Below are 19,977 nucleotides of genomic sequence, written 5' to 3'. Positions count from 1 at the left end.
AACAAAATTTTCTACTTAACTCCAAGTTGACTGCCTAGGACGGTTACAGTAAAATGTGCTTTAAAAAAAAAAACTTTTAGTTTTATATCATCTACTGATACTCTTTTCTCCCTCTGAATAATTGATCACTTAGCAAATGCTTGGACTTACTGGTAATTGTTAGATTTCACTAAGTGAAATAAGTCAAGCAGAGAAAGTCAATTATCATATGGTTTCACTTATTTGTGGACATAGGGAATAGCATGAAGGACATTAGGAAAAGGAAGGGGAAAATGAAAGGGGGAAACCAGAATGGGAGAAGAACCCTGAGAGACTATGGACTCCAGGAAACAAACTGAGGGTTTTAGAAGGGAGGGGCTGTGGGGGGATGGGTGAGCCTGGTGATGGGTATTAAGGAGGGCATGGATTGCATGGAGCACCGGGTGTTATACGCAAACAATGAATCATGGAACACTACATCAAAAACTAATGATGTACTGTATGGTGACTAACATAACAATTTTTAAAAAATGGGTAGATGTTTACAATTTTTAATTGTTTTAACTCTTCAGATATACTTTAAGAAGGTTAGTTTACATCAGGGGTTGACAAACTATGGGGAGGGAACCAAATCTAACCTCCCACCTGTTTTTTTATGGCTAGAGAGTTAAGAATGTTTTTTACATTTTTTTAAATGATTGGGGCAAAAAAAGACTATTTCATGATACATTAAAGTTATATGAAACTTGTATTTTGGTGTCCATAACGCTTAGTTGGAACACAAGCATACCCATTTTGTTTAAAATATATAGTTCTAAAGTTGTTTTTTTGTTTGTTTTTAGTAATCTCTACACCCAAAGTGGGTCTCGAACTCATGACCCTGAGATCAGGCGTCACATGCTCTTCTAACTGAGCTAGCCAGCTGCCCCAGCCCACTCGTTTTTATACTGTGCAGCGCGATACAGAATTATATACAATAGCAGAGTGGTTATGACAGACTGTCTAGCCCATAAAGCTTAAAATAGTTATCTGATCCTTTACAGAAAAAAATATGCTGTCCCTGGTTTACACTATTCTCAAGGTCCATCATGAAAAGTGGTGTTCAGATTGGACAAATTGCTGTTTTAAATAAACCAAGATTTTGAAAACTTGCTCTTCTTGCAGGAAATGCACTTTAATGGGCAGATTCCAAAGCACATACTGAGAAGAGTCACAGTGAGAAGCTGAGATGCCTGCACAACATTAAAAAGGGTCATTTTCATTGTGGACCAATGGACCCACAGGCCTGAGATTTACCTAAGCCTGAGACTGTGGGTGATGGAGAAACCAATCAATGCCCCTCCCTTCTGGAATTTAGCAAAGTTGGGGGGATAGCCAGGGGCATTTGGATGGAGGACAGAAACTAGGAGCTAGGACATTTGGAGCTAGGACAGAAACAACCAGGAGACCCCTTATTTGGGGACTCTAGGCAATCTGTCCTTTCCCCTTTGCATGTGTTTTTGACTCTTCCACCTTTCCGACTTCCTTTGGTGTCACCCTTGTACCCAAAGGATTAAACGCTCAGCTTCTGGGACCAGGCTGCCTGGGTTTGGATTTCAGCTCCTCTGTTTACTAGCCTTGTAACTTTGTATGGGTTCCAAGGTCTGCTCACCCTTATCTATAGCTATAGCAATGGGAGAAATAACAGGATTTGGTGCTTTAAGCCACTATATTTTAGGTGGTTTGTTGCACAGCAGTACCTCACCTGTAAATACTCTTTCAACAATGCCTTTGAAGAGGCATTTATCCAGTTTAGGTTCCATTTTTACAAGAGCCTAAATCAATATCCCTGCTTCATTACAATGTCACACCCTCCAGTGTTCCTCTATGTTGATGTCAAAGTCATCTTTCTAAACTATTGTTCCTCCAATGGTTAAAATCCTCCAAATTCTCACCTCATTTAAGCAAAAATTCCTTCGTGTTCTATACCTTTGTGCTCTCATTTCTTCCTCCTCCTCTACCCCCCACCCTGCCTTTGCAATCTATGCTCCAGTAATATGGAACCCCTTGTCACCACTGAACAATCATGATCTACGTATAGTTATATACAACTGTGTCTTTTGTACCTTATTCCTTCTCCCTAAGACATCCTTTCCTCTCCTGCTCTAAAATCTACGAAGACTCTCATCAGACACCTTGGGATTACCTTCTCTAGGTTTTTCTTGAAAATTTCCGCTCTTAGACTGAGTTCGATGCCCTTCCTATGTGTGTATCTTTATCATACCACTTTTATTAATAATTGGAGTAACAATTTTTTTCAATTCTCCTAAGGTATACAGCTAGTACCATTCTAGAAGTATCAGAAGAATTTATCATATTTGTCTCAGGGCTTAGTTCTCCGGGATGGGGGCGGGGCAGAAGGGCACTGCCCCCATTAGAAAAGCGATTCTAAACTTTTGAGCACAAGGACTGCTATCTTTATTGGTAGCACAGGACCTAGTTCGTGCTCATCCATTAAATAAGAATAACGTGTGAATGGCTAGTCTTCAAAGAAACTCAAAAGAAAAATACAGAAATAATCCAAAGAAGTTTTAAATTTCTGAGAACAAGTGCTCTAATTTCCCAAGATGCCATCTCTGCCACATCTTAACCAATCTGTGGGTTCCATGGTGTCTGGCACACAGTAAGCAGCCAAGCATACGTGGACTCGTCTACCCCTCCATTGTTTAAAGGATCTCCATCTTGAGCTGTACCCAAATAGGCTTTGCAGTGCTCACGCTGTGACTCAAAAATAGGTTTGGAGTCTCAAAGCTGAGAACTACTAGTTTGAATGGCCACATGGATAAAACTGTGAGAGAGTCTGTCAAACACTTACAATTTCATTTCACTTTGATGAAACATGGTCTTTTAACCCATTCATCACACAATCGCTTTGAAAATGGGAGGCAATGATAGGAGACTAAGAAATAAAACCTCTTATCATAAAGTTCTAAGAAATGTATGAAATATAAATACAGGAAAACTTTAAACAGGTATTCAACCAAACTTTTATTGGGGTTTTATTGCAATCTACTTTCGGCAAGAAGGGGAAAGTAACCATAAGAACTCCAATCAGATTTTATTCAACAAAGCAGTTTTTCATGAATGCTTAAGGTCAGTGTATAGTCAGCTCAGATTCCAGTATCAACTTGAGTACCTCATTATGGAAATTTATGCCAGAATGACAACAGTAAGGCATTGCAAGATTCTAAATCATCTAAGATTAAACCATATTTTACATATAATTTTTAGGACAGTATACTAATACTCTACAATAAATAAGGATTTTAAAAAATGTGTTGCTTAGCCCTTGTTGAACTAAATTCAATTATTAGCTTATTCTTTAAGTACTCCAGTTAATAAAGGTTTGATTGTACTCCAAGAACTGTGACTTTTCCAAAGATAAAAAAATTAGTTCTTATTTGTTATGACAAAAATTAAGCTTAAAAGCACATTCACACTTGTCCTTAAAAGCATGTTTACATCATATATGAGATAACTTCTCATGCCTGGAGATATGGTTTATATGGCAAAAAGTCATATGCAAAGAACGACTAGAGGGCAATCCTCCCAGTTCCACGTCCTCCAAAAAGCCACACTTGGCCTCAGTGTAAAAGTTATATTTTATTGCCATGCTACAAAATGTATGAAGTTGGCACTGATAGGGAGAAACAGAGAACAAAGGGTGGGAAGGGATAGAGGGCAAAAGATGTTGTTACATATACAACAAGGTTTAATCAACAGTGGTAAATTTTGCCAATATTAAAAATGCAAACCAAAATTTAAAATGCTGATATGAAACAGCATTAATATACAATTTATGCATAGTACAGTATCACTTATGTCTTTTATTAGAGAAATATGGAATGTTTATAAAAGAAATTAACCATAGGGGATAAAATTCCTATTTCATATACAATTTGGCAATGGTAGTCCCACTGTTAGACAATTTTTATAAAAGAAAAAATTAAAAATCTAACAAGCTACCTTTATACAAAGTTGCTATATTTATGCCTTTACGTAGGAAAAAAACATTTATAATGCAAATTAGGACATACAATAATCTTACAGTATTATACAATGTAATGAAAATAAAAAACGTAACACAAAATTTTTCCTTTATAAAATGTATATTTTGCATTTACTAATGCAAATGTGGCACACCGGTGACTACTGTACTATTAATACCAGTCCGTTTCCATGCTACTATTATTGTCCAATTGTCATAGAATTGTAATTGTATTGATGCTACAAAAGAATTGTGTTATACCAAAAAATGAGGAAGTAGGAATGGGGAATAGGGGTGTAAAGAACAGGATAGATAGGGTGCTGGTTTGGGCAGAGTATACTGTGGTATGTCATAAAATATCTGTTAGTTTTTCAAGCCAAAAACATTTTCTATACATTCTGTAATTTTGTACCAATGCCTTTATTCAAATTTGGCAAACATCAGGGAAAAGGTAATTAGTACCGTATACCTCACATATCAGAAATATGAACAAGATGCCAATACATCAGTTACTTCTGAATGTTGTCTCTGATGGTATGTCTATTTCAAGGAGATATATACATATATATGTATATACATATACATATATATATATTTATACACACACACTACACATTGCACAAAACACTTGGGCATTATGGGTTAGGAACAGCACAGCGGGGAGTGGGAAGTACTTTTTAGCTTGTTAAAACCTTTACCTTGAGGCAAAAATATGGTGGCACATTATTGGGAAATTATGAAAACATAAGGCCCCTGTCCCATTTTTAATAGAACATTATTGAGGTACATTTTTATATGTTGTGCCACAGATTTTTTTGAGGAGGGGAGGAATAAACAAAGACTAGCTTGACTTATAACATTGAACTGTGGGGTCAACATTAGTATCTATAAAAAACAAAGATTGCTTGGCAAATTTTCATAAGTCCCAAATGTGATCTATTCTGGATATACTGGGAAGTGAAAAGCTTTTTGCTGAGTCTTCAAGAGTAAAGTGCATATCTCATCACTCCACAGCAGCAGTAAATAAAAGGAACTATTTGCCAATCTTCCTGGAGGGAGGGAAGGCACCATATTTTCATTTTTAAAGGAAGATGAAACTGGGAAGTAAAAGACATGACAAAAAAACACAGGTAATACCCATATCAGTTTCCAACCTCTGATCTGGGATAAAAAGCTGTTATCACCTGTATGGATAAAAGAGGACTCTATTGGGGGGAAAGCATATGAACGATGATTCTATTTCCAAAACCAAAAAGTGGGATCCCGTGGTCTACCAACGGAAACAGAATATCTAAAATTAGGTCTGTCTCAGAAAATCTGAAACATATGGCCACAATTATATCCCAATAAAATATCTCATTCTAAAATGCACCTAGTAACAGGTACATTCTTCCAGGACAGAGCTTAATGCCCATGACTAGACTACTGCAAAGGACAAGTAGTGTTCTACATTACTTTTTATTAAATAGGAACACAGGTGATTTCCAGAGACATCTAGAAATAAACACCAGTTGTATACATCTTCCTAATACTCATAGTACCTAAAATCAAATTCTTAGCAGACAAATTGGTCCCATTTTCATTTTTAAAGCACACAGTATTTAAAGCATAACCTGCAATGATTATATTGGAGCTACCTAAAATACATAAAAACTAATTAGAATCTGGAAGGAAAATGAAAATAATGAGGAAAAGAAAGAAATAAAGTATCCAACCTCCAAAATGAATCAATAGGTCAGCCCTTTCATTTGGAGGTTCTGTCTTGACTGCTTGTTTTGGAGAAAACCACATGTACTGGTTCCATCATAATTCTTATTCCACATTACAAAAACCATCACATAAATTTGGCACGATTAGCAATCTACTCAGAAGAAAGCATAAATGGAACAATATATTAAAAATGGAAACTGCACACCTCTACCACTGCTCTCTTTTTAGAGAACAGGGAACACTTTATTAAGCACCAAGTTCACAGAAAAAAAGAAGAAAGAAAATTCTGCTATGCACATAAACCAATGGCACTGAAAATAATAAAGACGCCTTTAATAATTTATTTTCTTTATAATGGTCCCACTCTATTATTCTGCTAATCCATCCACTGTCCTATAATTATTTACTCATCAGGTTGGGTGCTCTATGACTGAAACCTTTTCATGCTCAATTAACCTTAGTTACATCTGGCAGAGAGATCCAAATCATGATCTCAAACTTCCTCCTATTTAGAGAAAACAGGACCCTAGCCTTTCCACTGTACCGTCCCTTGTCTTCTCTAGCGTTTGAGAAACTGGAACACTCTTGATTTTCCAAGAGTTAAGGACTCATGGACTCTCTTCAGTTTATATAAACTTCAATTCATTCTAAATCCTAAATTATGACACAATCTCATTGCTCTAAGACTTCCACTGTACCTGCTATACTGGCAACACTCCTAACATTCTAATGGAATCAAGGGATAACCGAAGCTCCAGCCACGAGTGAAAGGAGAGCAGAGCTGAGGAGCACTACTGTGGGCAAAATATAATTGCAGCCGCGTGACGAGGGAATCACTGTTAAAGTGCTGGGGAGGGTGCCCACAGAGAGAACACAGTACCTTTAGGGAACTTTGCGTGTTAAAAGTAGCTTCCTTTTTTTCCTCGGCTGTTCAAGAGATCACCTATGGACACAAGTGAAGTTTCAAATTGAGCGAATGTTTTCATCAACTTGAAAAGTAAACAGCATATAAATAAATACTGGACAAGGGCAACCCTGTTATAGAATAACAGTAAGTTCCAAATGAACCTTCAAAACCACAATTTGACAAAAATGCAAACGAAACGACAATGAACACGTAATCCAATTTCAAAACTATATACAAACTCGAACATTTTAAATGGAAAAAAAGACATTAAGCAACAAAATAAGACATCCCGAACACCAAAGGAAAAAACTGAAGGTAAATGGCAACCTAATGGCACAAATGCCTCCAGAAAACAATGTCACTGTTCATAATCTACAGGAGAGAAACTTGCAGGAGATCGTGGTTCAGATTTCCAAATGTTTTTGGGTAAAGTGACCTGAGACTGATTTCTTGAGTCTAGTGTAATTCTGATTAAGATATCTGGGCATGCCCTTCAAATGACATCATGAGATGAGTAAACAGAAAATCTTGTCTCCTTCCTGCCTTTCAACACACCAAGAGCAAACCATATTCCCCGGCGCATGACTCTTCCTAGTAACGCAGAAGGCAAAGGAACTGGCTGGTATATAAGGAGGTGTGGTACTTCTATTTCCTTTACATGTTTTGGCTCAAGTCAAAAAGCCTACAATTAATGAAATACAGGATTCCTCATGTTACATGCTGGAGGCCATATACCATGAATAGTGAATCTACAAATATTACTTTCAACGCCTAGAGTTATCTGTTAGCAATGCACGTTATCAAGAGGCTTTATAAAATGTTTTAAATGCCAACCATGACTTAGACATGAATGATATGCGTAAGTCCAGACTACTGATAAAAATCAACCAGCATGTCACTCGCTTCAACTCTCATTTTAAATAGGCACTGTGAAAATGGGAATGCTGCTGTACAGTAATGAATAGTACATACTGAAATTAGTATTCTTTAATGAGTACCTGCTCTACATTAATTCCCTTTAGTTAAAGAAGCACAGGAAATATTCAGAAAAAAAATCTTATCAGTCTATAAAAGGAGTTAGTGTTTAGAAATGACAATGAAGCACTTGCATCTTCATTGGTTAAAACTTCACAAAGGTGCAAACAATGTACCGCTTTCCAGGCTCACATGGGCAGGTCAGTACTATTATGTCTAGTCTTCCTAGATGTACCATCGTCTCGCGGCAGCGCTTTCTGCAAATTTGACATAGCAGCAGTTCTCTCGATGTCTATCACAGCATACAGCTCTGTGCGCCTGGTAGGGGTTTGCGGAAGGGGAGTGGTAGGCGTTTTTGGAGTCTGAGGGTTGTCAGAGTCACTGCCGCCTTCCAAGTCCACCTGTATATAATTGAGCTGCCTGTGTTCTAAACTGGGGCGTCTGATATCAAAGTTAAAGACTGTCGGCGTACAGTCCCGACGCCTCGAATATTCTATTTTGTGAGCACTTGCCGGCACTGTTACATTCTCTGTATTTACATAGTTATGCATTGGATCTAGATTATTATGGTAGCCATTTAGAGATGGGGTCTTTGGTCCTAAATTGTCATCTTCATCCCTACTAAGCTTGCGGGCTTCCCAAACAGGAGGCAAAGATGGTAAATTTTCATAGTTTAATAATGCAGTTCTTCTCTGAGCTGAGTTGTTGATATTCTGGGTATCTGAGGTACTGCTGGATGTCAGACGACCTCTCCTGACCCCTGAGGCACTAGGGATAGATAACCCATTTATATTTTCATACACCAGCTTGTTAACAGAGGGCGCATCTCTTCGCTCGTCACTGTCATATCCAGTGTCCCATTCTGTGCTATTGGCACCACTTCCGCTGACTTGGTCTCTTCCAAGTTGCTCCAGTTTCTCTTTTTCCATTAACTGCTTTTGAACAGGGGTTGGTCCTAAGACAAATTTGACTCCTTCGGGTTCAAGAAGAATCTGAGGGTCCCTGTCCTCAACACGACTTGGTTCTTCTTTGGGTGTGTTGCTTTCAGCATTCGAAATCCTCGCCTCCAACGGGACATGCACACTTGTGCGGGTTTTCCGCTCTTCTTGCACTCCTGTAGTGTTGACATAGGTATGTACCTAAAGCAAAGCAGAAGAGTGGACAATAACCAATAAAAGGCTGACCATATCTGTTAAATTTTATCGATTAGCTTTCCATCTCCTTCAAAGCTTTTGTCTTTGTTTTTCACTAATAAAAAGGTGGGGAGAGAGGAGGAATGTGGAAACACTTTCTTCACTTGATAAAACAATAAATAACTCCGGGGTGCCTGAGTGGCTCAGTCAGTTAACCACCTGCCTTCGGCTCAGGTCATGATGTCAGGGTCCTGGGGCTGAACCCCAAGTCAGGCTCGCTGCTCAGAGTGGAGAGTCTGCTTCTCCCTCTCTGTTTCAAATAAATACATAAAAATCTAAGAAAAACAAAAACAAAAACAGAATAACTACTCTAAAATAACACATAACATTGTACTTGATATATGAAAAGCATTCTGTCAAAAAAAAGGAACAATTGGGATTATCATTTTGATGTTTTTTAGATATTCTCATAATGTATTGAAACATAATTTAGAAATAAGGAATAACAAGCATTAAAAAAAAAAGAGACAAATTTATCATGATTTGCAGATAATGTGACCAAATAAAGAGATAAACCCTGCCAGATTTAATAAGAGTTCTATAAAATGCATTGGTATAAAATAAATGCAACCTACTAAGAAATCATCACTATTTAGAAAAGGCCAACGGTATTTTGGGGGAACAATATAAAATGTTTGTGGAAGACTAGGGGCACCTGGGTGGCTCAGTCTGTTAAGTATTGACTCTTGATTTTGGCTCAGGTCATGATCTCGGGGTCATGGGATTGAGCACTGTGTTGGGTTTCTGGCTTGGCGGGGTGGAGGGGGTGGGAGGGTGGCAGGTTAGAGGTGAAGCACGGTTGCGGGGGGTGGGGGGTCTGCTTGGGATTCTCTCCTTCTCCCTCTGTCCCTCCCTCCACTCTCACAAGCATGTACGCGTGCACATGCTCTCTCAAATAAATAAATCTTTAAAAAAAAAAAAAGTTTGGAAGACTATTCATAAAATTTGAAATAATTCAAAAAATGCAAAAACTGAGGGAAGTGTAATTATAGTAACTAAGAATTCATTTACTATGTAAAGAACACAGAGAAACAGATTTTAAAACAGTAAAAATTTCCTAATGATATGTGACATTTGGTTTACAAGAGATAAGAATAACTAATTAACATACAGACGATGTTCAACCAAATACTTCACTCCTCAAATGAAAAACAGAATAGTTAGAAACATTAAAGAGCCTCATACAAACACTGCCAACGAAAGCTACCTTGCTGCTAGTAGTGCACTGATATAAAAAGCAGTACAAATTCCAGATCCATTGGAGGTTATTGTAACCGGAACTGACCATTAGTTCTATCCGTCCTTCCCTACACATGCACCTCTCCTGTGAGTCCACAGGCTGCTGTGATGCTATGTCTCCCTCCATACCTGTACGTATTTGGCGTATGTTAGAAAATATATGCTGTTTCCTCTGATTCTACACTACAAAAGTCATAAACAGTGAAAGCTAAAATTCAGACTGAAATTTCCACGCATCAGCGCAGCAATGCTTTAACTCCACCCAGTCTGTCATCCCATTAGACAGTAGCGCACGCTTACTTGCTCCTCAGCCACAAGCAAAGGATGTGTAGATTCTTCACCCACGGAAGGCAGCCGTGCACTCCCCACGGAAGGATGTCTGCTTGACGGATGGGAAGAAGCATCTCCGAATGAGGGATATCGGGGATATCCATTCGGTAAATTCTGAGCAGCAAACCCTGGAGCTGAGTTTTTGTTTATTGGTTTAAGAAGAAAAGCAGGATATGGGGGGGAAGACAGAGATAAAAGTGAATGAGAATGGAATCTAAGCTGAGAAAATTAAGCAAGGTGTTTCTGGTAAGACGCAACAGAAACCAGAGCACAAACAACATCCTCCTTCCACTCCAACTTTCCATTCACATTTTAGATAATATAGAACTTTTAATATTTCCTACTTAAAATACTAAAAATATTTATAATTATAGCTCTAGCAGCTTAAAAAAAAGAACGGACAACCATTACACTTATCTTAGCCAATGGTGATTTCTAAGGCGTTACAGATTAAATATCCATAATTCAAAGTTTATGAATGTCTATTATTCAAAATACAAGAGGGAAAACTGGAACTTACTTGTAGGTGTTCGAGGTGTTCTGGGGACTTCCAATTCTGTCTGATGATTATTCCTTTCGACAACTGGCTCTTCCACCACATTTATACTATTATTTTGCATAATTTCTTGCAACATGTTAAATAATTCTTCTGCACGGGCACACTTAAAGGCAAAGATTCCTATAAATATAAAAGAGAAGGGGAAAGTGGTAGCTGTAGCTTTAAAAAAAATACAGGAACACCTATCAAAGAACAGAACTGTAAAGTAAGCATTCTATGCACTGACAGGAAGAAGGGTCTTTTAATCAAATGTCTGATAAATTAATGATAGTCTCTGTTTCAAAACATAACCCAAAAGGAAATTCACAGAATAATTTTCCTATATCCAAAACAAGGCAGACAAAAACAAGATTTGAACACTTCCTTTGGTCTGCTTTTTAACAGCAGGGGGCACCCAAGTCACCATTACCAAGGTGATCCTTCACCATTTGTCTGTGCCTCGCTCCACGGTTTACAATCCTTACCTTGTTTAATTATTACAAGAGTTCTGTAAAGTAGGGATCAGCATTCCTTTCTGACAGACAAGAAATCTGATGTTCTACAGAGATCATGTAACTTGTGCAAGGCCTATCATGCAGCAGGCCACAAAAAACCCAAACCATGTTCAGTTTGACTCTAAAGTTTTGGTTCTTTCCCCACGAAGTTGTAACAATAAAGATACATAGTCAATTTACTGGAGCTAATCAACTACTGAAAATCTTAAATAATATGAGTCAAAATTCTGGACATCGAGAGAATGTGCTGAGTAAATGCCTGATAAATGAAGTCATGGTTTACGGCATCTCTTTTCTTAACAATCCACTTAGTCAGGGGATTTTTTTTTTTCTATCAGGAAAAAAGTAAAGTATTAATTTAAACATTGTAAATAGAATAACTGAAAGAATAATTTTCAAATGTGATACTGTTTGGAGAAGAAAAAAAATTAAAGGCTCCACCGACCTTGTCCAGTCTGACACCTTCGGCCACTTTCAAAAGAAAAGAGATTTGAATCATAGCCATAGCGCCGCAGGCAGAGGTAGTGCCATTTTACCGAGTCACGTTTCCGAGTATATAAAATCAGTTCTGTGTCTGTCAGTTCCATTATGCCAGAACCTAACTCATTCCCATCATCATCCACATTAATGACCTAAAAAAGAAAATTTAATTAGTACCACCCTAATGTCCCCACTGGACAGTCATACATGTATTTCACCAGTCTGTCAGTAAAAGGCACTGTCGCTGACTGGTTCAGTTATTCGCTCCTTTGTTAATCCATCCACCAGCCAACGTGTGTGTAGCACATGGGCTATGCAGCAGTGTAAGTCTTGGTGCCACCCACAAGAAGCTCACATGCCCAGTGAGTGTATCAGATACACAAACATGAAGTCAACAACACAAGGCTGTATGTGAGCAACTGACAAATGGGTGCAACTGAGGCTGCAAACGGCAGAAGTGTCGCCTAGGGTGGCTGGAGATGCCTTCACGTGAGAGGAGGAGGGACTTGGGCTGGGCCTCAGGAGAGAACTGGTGGGTCAGGGGTTGTGGGGCATATCCTGAAGGTGCAGTGCTACAGCAGACATGAAAAAAGTATGTTTCGGAGAGACCAAGACAAGACCGGCACAGAGTTCACGGAAGGGCAGGCCTCGCACTGCTGAGTTTAGGAATCGGTAACACTTTGAGAGAACAGTCTGTATTTCTGGGATTGGCAGAGTGCTTTCCAAGCGTTTTCCCATTTAATCCTCAAAACAACCCTAAACTGCAGATAATATTATTTTCTCCACTGTACAAAACTGGAACAAACACACAGTGATAAGGTAACCTGCCCAAGTCACAAACCTACAAAGCAGCAGGGTTTCGACTTACACATGGGTCTGTGTGATCCAGAGGCCATGATGTGTAACAACCTGAGGTCAGACTATGAGAGACACTAAATGGCTGTGGAGAGGTAAGAAATGCAGCATCTGGGCTCTAGGTAACAGAACACCAGAAGTTTTAAAATGATGAAAGAGGATGATTAATATGATGTCAACTGTAAGATGGATCACAAAGGTGACTGACTCAAGGCAGAGTTCAGCTAAGAAACTATCCAGGCATGAAGCAATGACTGGGAGGTGGTGACTAGACTGAAGAGGTACCTATAAAATGGCATTAAAAAAAAATTTACTAGAACTGTATGGCTCTAATTGGATGGAGAGGATGAAAGGGAGAGTAAAAGAGGATTCCACACTGTCAGTAAGAACATATTGTCATCATTTGTTAAAACAAGAAAAGGCAGAGCAGACACAAAGAGAAAAAGAAGAGTCTAGAGATAAAAGTGAGGAAGTAAGATATATTATGTGGAGAAAAAGAATATCCGACTAGGCAGAGAGATAGAACTCAACCAGTTTTACTAACCTTAAACTTGTTCCGATGGTTATCTGGGACAGTGTCTTTATCTGGACAGCTACAACAGCTACCCATGGCTTCTTCAGAAGACCATGTGAGCACTACACGAAAGATAATTTGGAAAAAGTTATTAAATGTAGGATACAAAAATCACAAAACAGAAAAAGACTTTAGAAATCATCTAATACAAGACCTGCATTATCCTGATGAGGAAATTTAAGCCCAAGATGGTACAAGGCTGAGCTAGATTTCACACACTCAGCTGGTAAACTCTGCTCAGTGACAAGGAAAATAATTTTGTGAGGTAGTCTTCATAGAAATCTCAAATTTCCAGTTTAATTTGCAAAGGTCTGCCTATTTTTAAATTATCTTAAAAAAATTAGGGTTTCATCTCATATGGAACCCTATTTAAATAAAGTCATTCATGGAATTAATCCTTAATGGTTTATCAGAAATTTCATGTCCCTCTTTTAATAAATTTCCAAAGGGATGTTGGACTTCAAGGTTGGAAGGTATTTTGATTCTTATTACTCATGCAGTATATCCTTCATGTACCTCACCAGGCAGAAGTTGATTGGCAAATAAGACACAAAAAAAAATTTGGAATAGTTCATTAAGAGAGAAAAGCAACCCAACAATCAAGGAGTAACTCAACGTAGAAAGTATCAGCAAAACTGATAGAGCGTGTCTGTCTAATCCTTCTTTCCCACACAAGGTTAGAGATAATAGATTATAAGTGACATTAAGTGTTCAGGAAAACACCAAATGAACAAAGAAAAAATTTAAAACATCACTTAAAAAAAGGGGAAGAATCAGAACGAACATGACAATATTTGGAAAGGGGAAGGGAAGGAAGCACAAGAAGCTATTAGATAAAAAAAAAAAAAAACCACAAATCTGATAAAACCAGCTTAAAATTCTTCAAGGGCTCTTCACTACCTTTAGGAAAAAATTTGAAGCTCGTCAACATGACATGAGGTTCTTTATATCTCATCCCCGGCTACAGATCTAGTCTGAGCTCTGTCTCTGTTTCAAGCCCTCCCAAGTCACATTCAACAGTCCCCCAGAGCAACATGTCTTCCCATGTCCTTCCACACTGCTCCTTTCCCTTCTCAAGATCCAACTGTGCAGTTCCTTCACGGAGCCTCCTCTGATTCCAAGCCACTAGAAGAGTCATACTTCTTGCATAGCCCCCAAGGCACCTTTGGCTTCCCAGTATCACAGCATTCTTCACATTGCTTCCTTAGTAGAAATTGTGACAGATCATCTGTTTACTTAACTCTCGCTCCTACTCCACCACAAGCTCCTTCCCAAAGCTAATTTGCATTTCCCATGCCTAACATGTTACCTAGCACATAGCAGCACTCTACGTCTCTTGTGAGCTGGCTGGACTGAACTGTACTAAACAAAGGTAAAGGATGCTGGCAGGTGTGAGTATTAAGCAGATGAAAAAGTATACTGGTACACAAACCAAAAGAAGTAAAATAGTAAATTAATTAAGACTCATATGTGGCAGCTTACTCTAAGTAATACGCCAGCGAATAACCAGGCACAAAGATGATTAAGTCACAGTATGTACCTCTGAAGAGTCATGAGTTTAAAGGGAGAGACAGACATGTAAACAGATAATGCATTATGATTAAACATTGTATGAGAATATGAGAAGGGTCCTGTGGGCACAGAAAAGGGAGCAAGTAACTTTCTGGGTTAGCGGGGCGGGAAGCACCATCTGAGCTGGTACTTAAAAAGGTAAACAGAAAATAGTTATTTTCTCGGCATAAAATAGACACAGGTAGTTGAGATAGATAAGGGTACAAAGAAGGCAAAGACAAAGGTCATGGCAGATCATGAAAGGCAGCACCGCATTCAGAAAAAAGGGAGGTGTCTAAGATGACTGGAGTACAGGGTCGGCTGTAACACAAGTATGGCCAAACCACAGAAAGGGTCCTGAACAATGAGATGGGGGTCTGGGACTCCAGGTAACTGGAAGCTAGATGGCATCCAGTGTCTTCCCAATCAAATGAACATTACTCTCTCGGTGGCATTTATCACATTCTATTATAATGTTTATCTGTCTCAACATTCACATCACTGTGATCTCCCTAAAGATAGGAACCTTATCTTCTGAATTTTCAAGGGCACTAAGAACATCACCTGACATAGCCGTGTCTTAACGTGGCCCATAGAGTTTAATTTAAAAAAATTAATACAGGCATATCTTGGAGATAGTGCAGGTTTGCTTCCAGACTGTGGCAAAAAAAGCAAGTGTTACAATAAAGTGAGTCAAATCAAGATCAAGCTTTTGGTTCCCTGATGCCTATAAAAGTTACGTTTGCATTATATCACAGTCTATTCGTGTGCAAGAGCAGTATGTCTAACAACACAATATATGTACCTTCATTAAAAAATACTTCACTACTAAAAATGCTAACCATTGGGGTGCCTGGGGTGGCTCAGTCATTAAGTGGTTGCCTTCACTTCAGGTCATGATCCCAGGGTCCTGAGATCGAGCCCCACATCGGGCTCCCTGCTCACCGGGAAGCCTGCTTCTCTCTCTCCCACTCCCCCTGCTTGTGTTCCCTCTCTCGCTAAAATAAATAAAATCTTAAAAAAAAAAATAAAAATAAAAATGCTAACCATCATCTAAGCTTTCAGGAAGTCATTATCCCTGATCCCAGTTCATCATAACAAATATAATAATAATGAAAAAATTTGAAATACGGTGAGAATTACCAAAATGTGACACAGAGACCCCAAGTGAAGAAATGCTATTGGAAAAATGGCGCTGACAGACTTGCTCAAAGCAGGGTTGCCACAAACCTTCCATTTGTAAAAATCACAGTATCTGCGAAGCACAATAAAGCCAATTCAGCTCAACAATGATTAATGAAAAGTCTAAGTGCAACAGAACCAGGAATGCCTGAAACTGCTTAATAAATTATGGGATGAGAAAGAGGCAAAAGATTACTAAAAACATTTTTTTTTTAAGTAGAGGGATAAATGATGGAAACAAAGTCTTCTTGAAATTACACATCCATCCTCACCACTGACCCGCTCCTGAAAATGAAGCGCTAAGAGATCACTCCAGTGCAGCTTCTGCCACAAAAGGTAACGCCTCAAAGGAATGCTTTTGGTTTTGTTTAAGATTTTTTTTTTAAATTTACTTATTTGACAGATAGAGATCACAAGTAGGCAGAGAGGCAGGCAGAGACAGAGAGAGGAGGAAGTCGGCTCCCTGCTGAGCAGAGAGCCTGATGCAGGGCTCCATCCCAGGTCCTGGGATCAAGACCTCAGCTGAAGGCAGAGGCTTTAACCCACTGAGCCACCCAGATGCCCCTCGAAGGAATGTTTTTAAGCTATTTCTTCAAAGGAGTAGAAAAATCATTCTTTTTTTTTTGTTTTGGTTTGGTTTTAAAGGATTTCTTTTAAATTACTTTTTAAGTCATCTCTATACCCAACTTGGGGCTCAAACTCACAGCCCCGAGATCAAGAGCCACACACTCCACCGACTGAGCTGGCCAGGGACCCCTAGAGAATCATTCTTTGACTTGCCACCTTCACGGGCTACCTGTCAAGGCAGCACCTCCCATGCCGTCAAGGGTATGCAGGTGGTGGTACAACCTACTTGAAAACTCTATCCACACGGAATGTTCCAATTCAGCTCAACAATGATTAATGAAAAGCCTAACATGTGACCTAAAAGCCTTGTATGCCATACTAAGGAGGATGGATTTGCTCCCACATGTGATAGAAAGCCAGCGAAGAATCCGAACCAGGAAAGTGAGGTGCTTAGGACTTCATTTTAAATACATCTACCTGCAGAATAAATTTAGGTGGCAGTTCAGTTCAGAGAAGAAAAACCAGTTGGAAAATACTGAAAAATGAAATATGCTACAGACCTAAAATCAGAGCAGCAATACTGGGAATAAAGACAAAAGAAGATGAATTTTCAAAATATTTGGGGAGACCAGTGAGCAGTATGGAGCAGGTGGCGAGGCAGACAGAAAGGAAGAGGCAGTTTCCAGAGTGGCAGGTGATGGGCACTGGTTCCACTCCCCGAGACAGAAAACACCATGCTGGTCTGCAAGTGCAAGTGATGGTGGTTAGCTCAGCTTGAGACAAGTGGAGATTCTAGAGAACAACCAAATGGAGATATGCAATAGAGAGTTAAATACATGAGTGTGGATTTGAGGAAGGAGGTAAAATATTGATACACACGTGGTATTTGAAGCCATAAAACAGAACACACTGCCCAAGGACAGTACAAGGAGGGGTGTAGAGTTCAAATTCTAGGGAATTTCAATTCCAATTCTTGAAAATGTGGAAGTACTAGAGGAGACAGAGGAAGTAAAGGAGGAAAAAAGAATCAGAATAATACCAACTGAAAAAAGAAAGTGTCGAGAAGGAGGGTTCGATTCAGAACCCTCTGATAGAGGCAGAAACCAAACTGAAGTGAACAAATGGAAGATAAGGAGGAAGTAGCCCCCCCGAGAGAATGGAAACTGCTCTTTCAAGAACAGGTTCAAAAAGGAAAGGGCAGAATGCTTTGGTGTAGACAGACGTGGTTTCAAAAGAAAATACGTTGCTTGAGTTATTTGTTTTCAGATGACATAGACTGATGCAGGTTTGTGATCGATAGATCAAGATAGGTTAAAATTTTTAGGGGAAAAAAAAAAAACAAAGGAAAAAGATGTGCTACATGATAGATCAAGACTGGAGATTGGAGGGGAGACTGGAGAAGAGTTGCAGGAGAAGTCTTCCCCTAGAAGTAGGAATGCCTTGTCCTCTGAGGAGAGAGGGAAGACAGTAAGGATGGGTGGAACACAGCGGAGAAGCTAAGTAGGTAATACCTGTCATCCTAAATGTCCTTTGTGCAAAAGAAGGCAAGCCTGCAGCATGAGGGAACTGGGGAGGACGGGAGGATTACTCACAGAGGGGCTGCCCAAGAAAGGTAGCAGGATGATTAAGCAGGCTGCCCAGAGAGCTCAGCGGAGGCTGGAAAGGAAGATTCGCTGCTTTTACAGCAGCACTCAGCAGTTCAGACGGCACACTGTTCAAGTGACCCGGGGTCAGAGGGTAAGAGGACAAGGAAATTAAAGGATACTGGCAATAATGGGGGCCTGAAGTGATAGATCAACCAGGTCTGGTCAGGATAGAAGTAAAGGAAGAGGAGGCCTTGATGAAATGGGCAAAAAAATGGAGGCAAAAAGGAACAGGAAGCTCACTAAGGCTGAAGAACAGCCTTAGTAGGAGTGAGTGCCTGACACAGCTAGAAGACAAAGAGACTTGAATGCGGAGTCTCATCTGCATCTCTGAGTCCTCCTCCTGAACCACAAACTCCGAGGCAAGGGGAAAGGCAACATACTAGATATTCTGCATTAATGACCACCAGATTCATATTTGGAGACCGCATCTGAGTTGTGGAAGACCTAATAATGTACACTAATACTGTGAACACTTGATGAGAAACCATACGGCCTCACCATCTTGCCCAACCAAATTTATAACTTAGCAAAAACCTAACTATGCTCTCTCAAGAAAGCAACACGGGAAAGTAACCAAGGGTACATTCAAGGACAAAAGGTAGCTACTGTTTGGGAAGATCAACACTGCAGCAACCTGGCTATTTTAAATTGGTAAACACTGCCTTAGTTTGTTGTTTTGTTTTGTTTTTTTTTTAAAGATTTTATTTATTTGACAGACAGAGATCACAAGTAGGCAGAGAGGCAGGCAGAGAGAGAGAGAGGAGGAAGCAGGCTCCCCATGGAGCAGAGAGCCCGATGCGGGGCTCGATCCCAGGACCCTGGGATCATGACCTGAGCCGAAGGCAGAGGCTTTAACCCACTGAGCCACCCAGGCGCCCCAACATTGCCTTAGTTTAATTAAAGCCATCTGTCCTTATTCGTTGGAGGTGACAGCAAGTCAGGAGGCAACATTGACTGCATTCAAGAAAACATAACAAAACAAAACAAAACAAAACCTAAAATCTCTTGTTTAAAAGAATATAATGGGAACTTAAATTTTTTTCTTTTTTTTCCCCAAAGGTAAACCTCAACTTACCTAGATCTGGCCATTAATACTCTCAGCCTCTTCTGCAGCATCAGGAGTTTAATCATACTTCAAAATACCATGTTTTCTTTGTTTGCTGACTTAACCTAGGAACAGAAAAAAGTCAAGAACTTATTTCTTTTTAAAACAATGATTTCCTTATGAGACTTCTGGTAGCACTGTTAGTTCAATTAATCTATTTCAATAACCCCCAAAGTATAAAATTCTGATTCATATAAGATTTCTTTTTAAAATGAAAATGACATGTACAAGTTATCATTCACACAGTCAAGTAAAAATGCTATAGTCTAAGTTCTAGAATGTTTGGGTATCAGAACCTTTAGAAGCGGCTGACTCTGGCTTCTCCACTATAGCTACGACACTGGACAAATCACTTCTCTCTATACTTAGTCTCCTCAGCCATACAATGAGAGGACAGACCAAACCACCTCTGAAGTTCCTTTCCAGCTAATTCCACCCAGTGGTAGACTAATTCTCCACCTCTAGTCACTTTTCTTTTTTCTTTTTTTTTTCTTTTTTATTTATTTATTTGACAGAGAGAGAGGTCACAGTAGGCAGGCAGAGAGCAGGGGAAGCAGGCTCCCCGCCAAGCAGAGAGCCCGATGCGGGCCCGATCCCAGGAGCC

The 19,977-nt window shown here is 39.4% G+C and overlaps 1 protein-coding gene across 5 annotated transcripts in view; it reads right to left on the bottom strand.

Annotated features, from left to right (window-relative positions):
* Positions 1–2,988: 2,988 nt before the first annotated feature.
* Positions 2,989–19,977, bottom strand: part of FRS2 (fibroblast growth factor receptor substrate 2) — a 116,082-nt gene continuing 99,093 nt past the window's right edge. For all 5 annotated transcript variants that reach the window (XM_047740711.1, XM_047740710.1, XM_047740709.1 and 2 more), the window contains 6 exons: positions 19,344–19,438; positions 13,293–13,384; positions 11,859–12,045; positions 10,881–11,039; positions 10,331–10,494; positions 2,989–8,737 (listed from right to left, as the gene is read on the bottom strand). In XM_047740711.1, coding sequence (XP_047596667.1) covers positions 7,787–8,737; positions 10,331–10,494; positions 10,881–11,039; positions 11,859–12,045; positions 13,293–13,358 — 1,527 coding nt within the window. In that variant the 5' untranslated portion in view covers positions 13,359–13,384; positions 19,344–19,438 and the 3' untranslated portion in view covers positions 2,989–7,786. The remainder of the gene's footprint in view (positions 8,738–10,330; positions 10,495–10,880; positions 11,040–11,858; positions 12,046–13,292; positions 13,385–19,343; positions 19,439–19,977) is intronic.

The sequence above is a fragment of the Lutra lutra genome, chromosome 8 (assembly GCF_902655055.1).
Source record: "Lutra lutra chromosome 8, mLutLut1.2, whole genome shotgun sequence".
Classification (NCBI taxonomy): Eukaryota; Metazoa; Chordata; class Mammalia; order Carnivora; family Mustelidae; genus Lutra; species Lutra lutra.
Note: the sequence above shows the minus strand (reverse complement) of the source record. Positions and strands in the feature narration are given on the sequence as shown.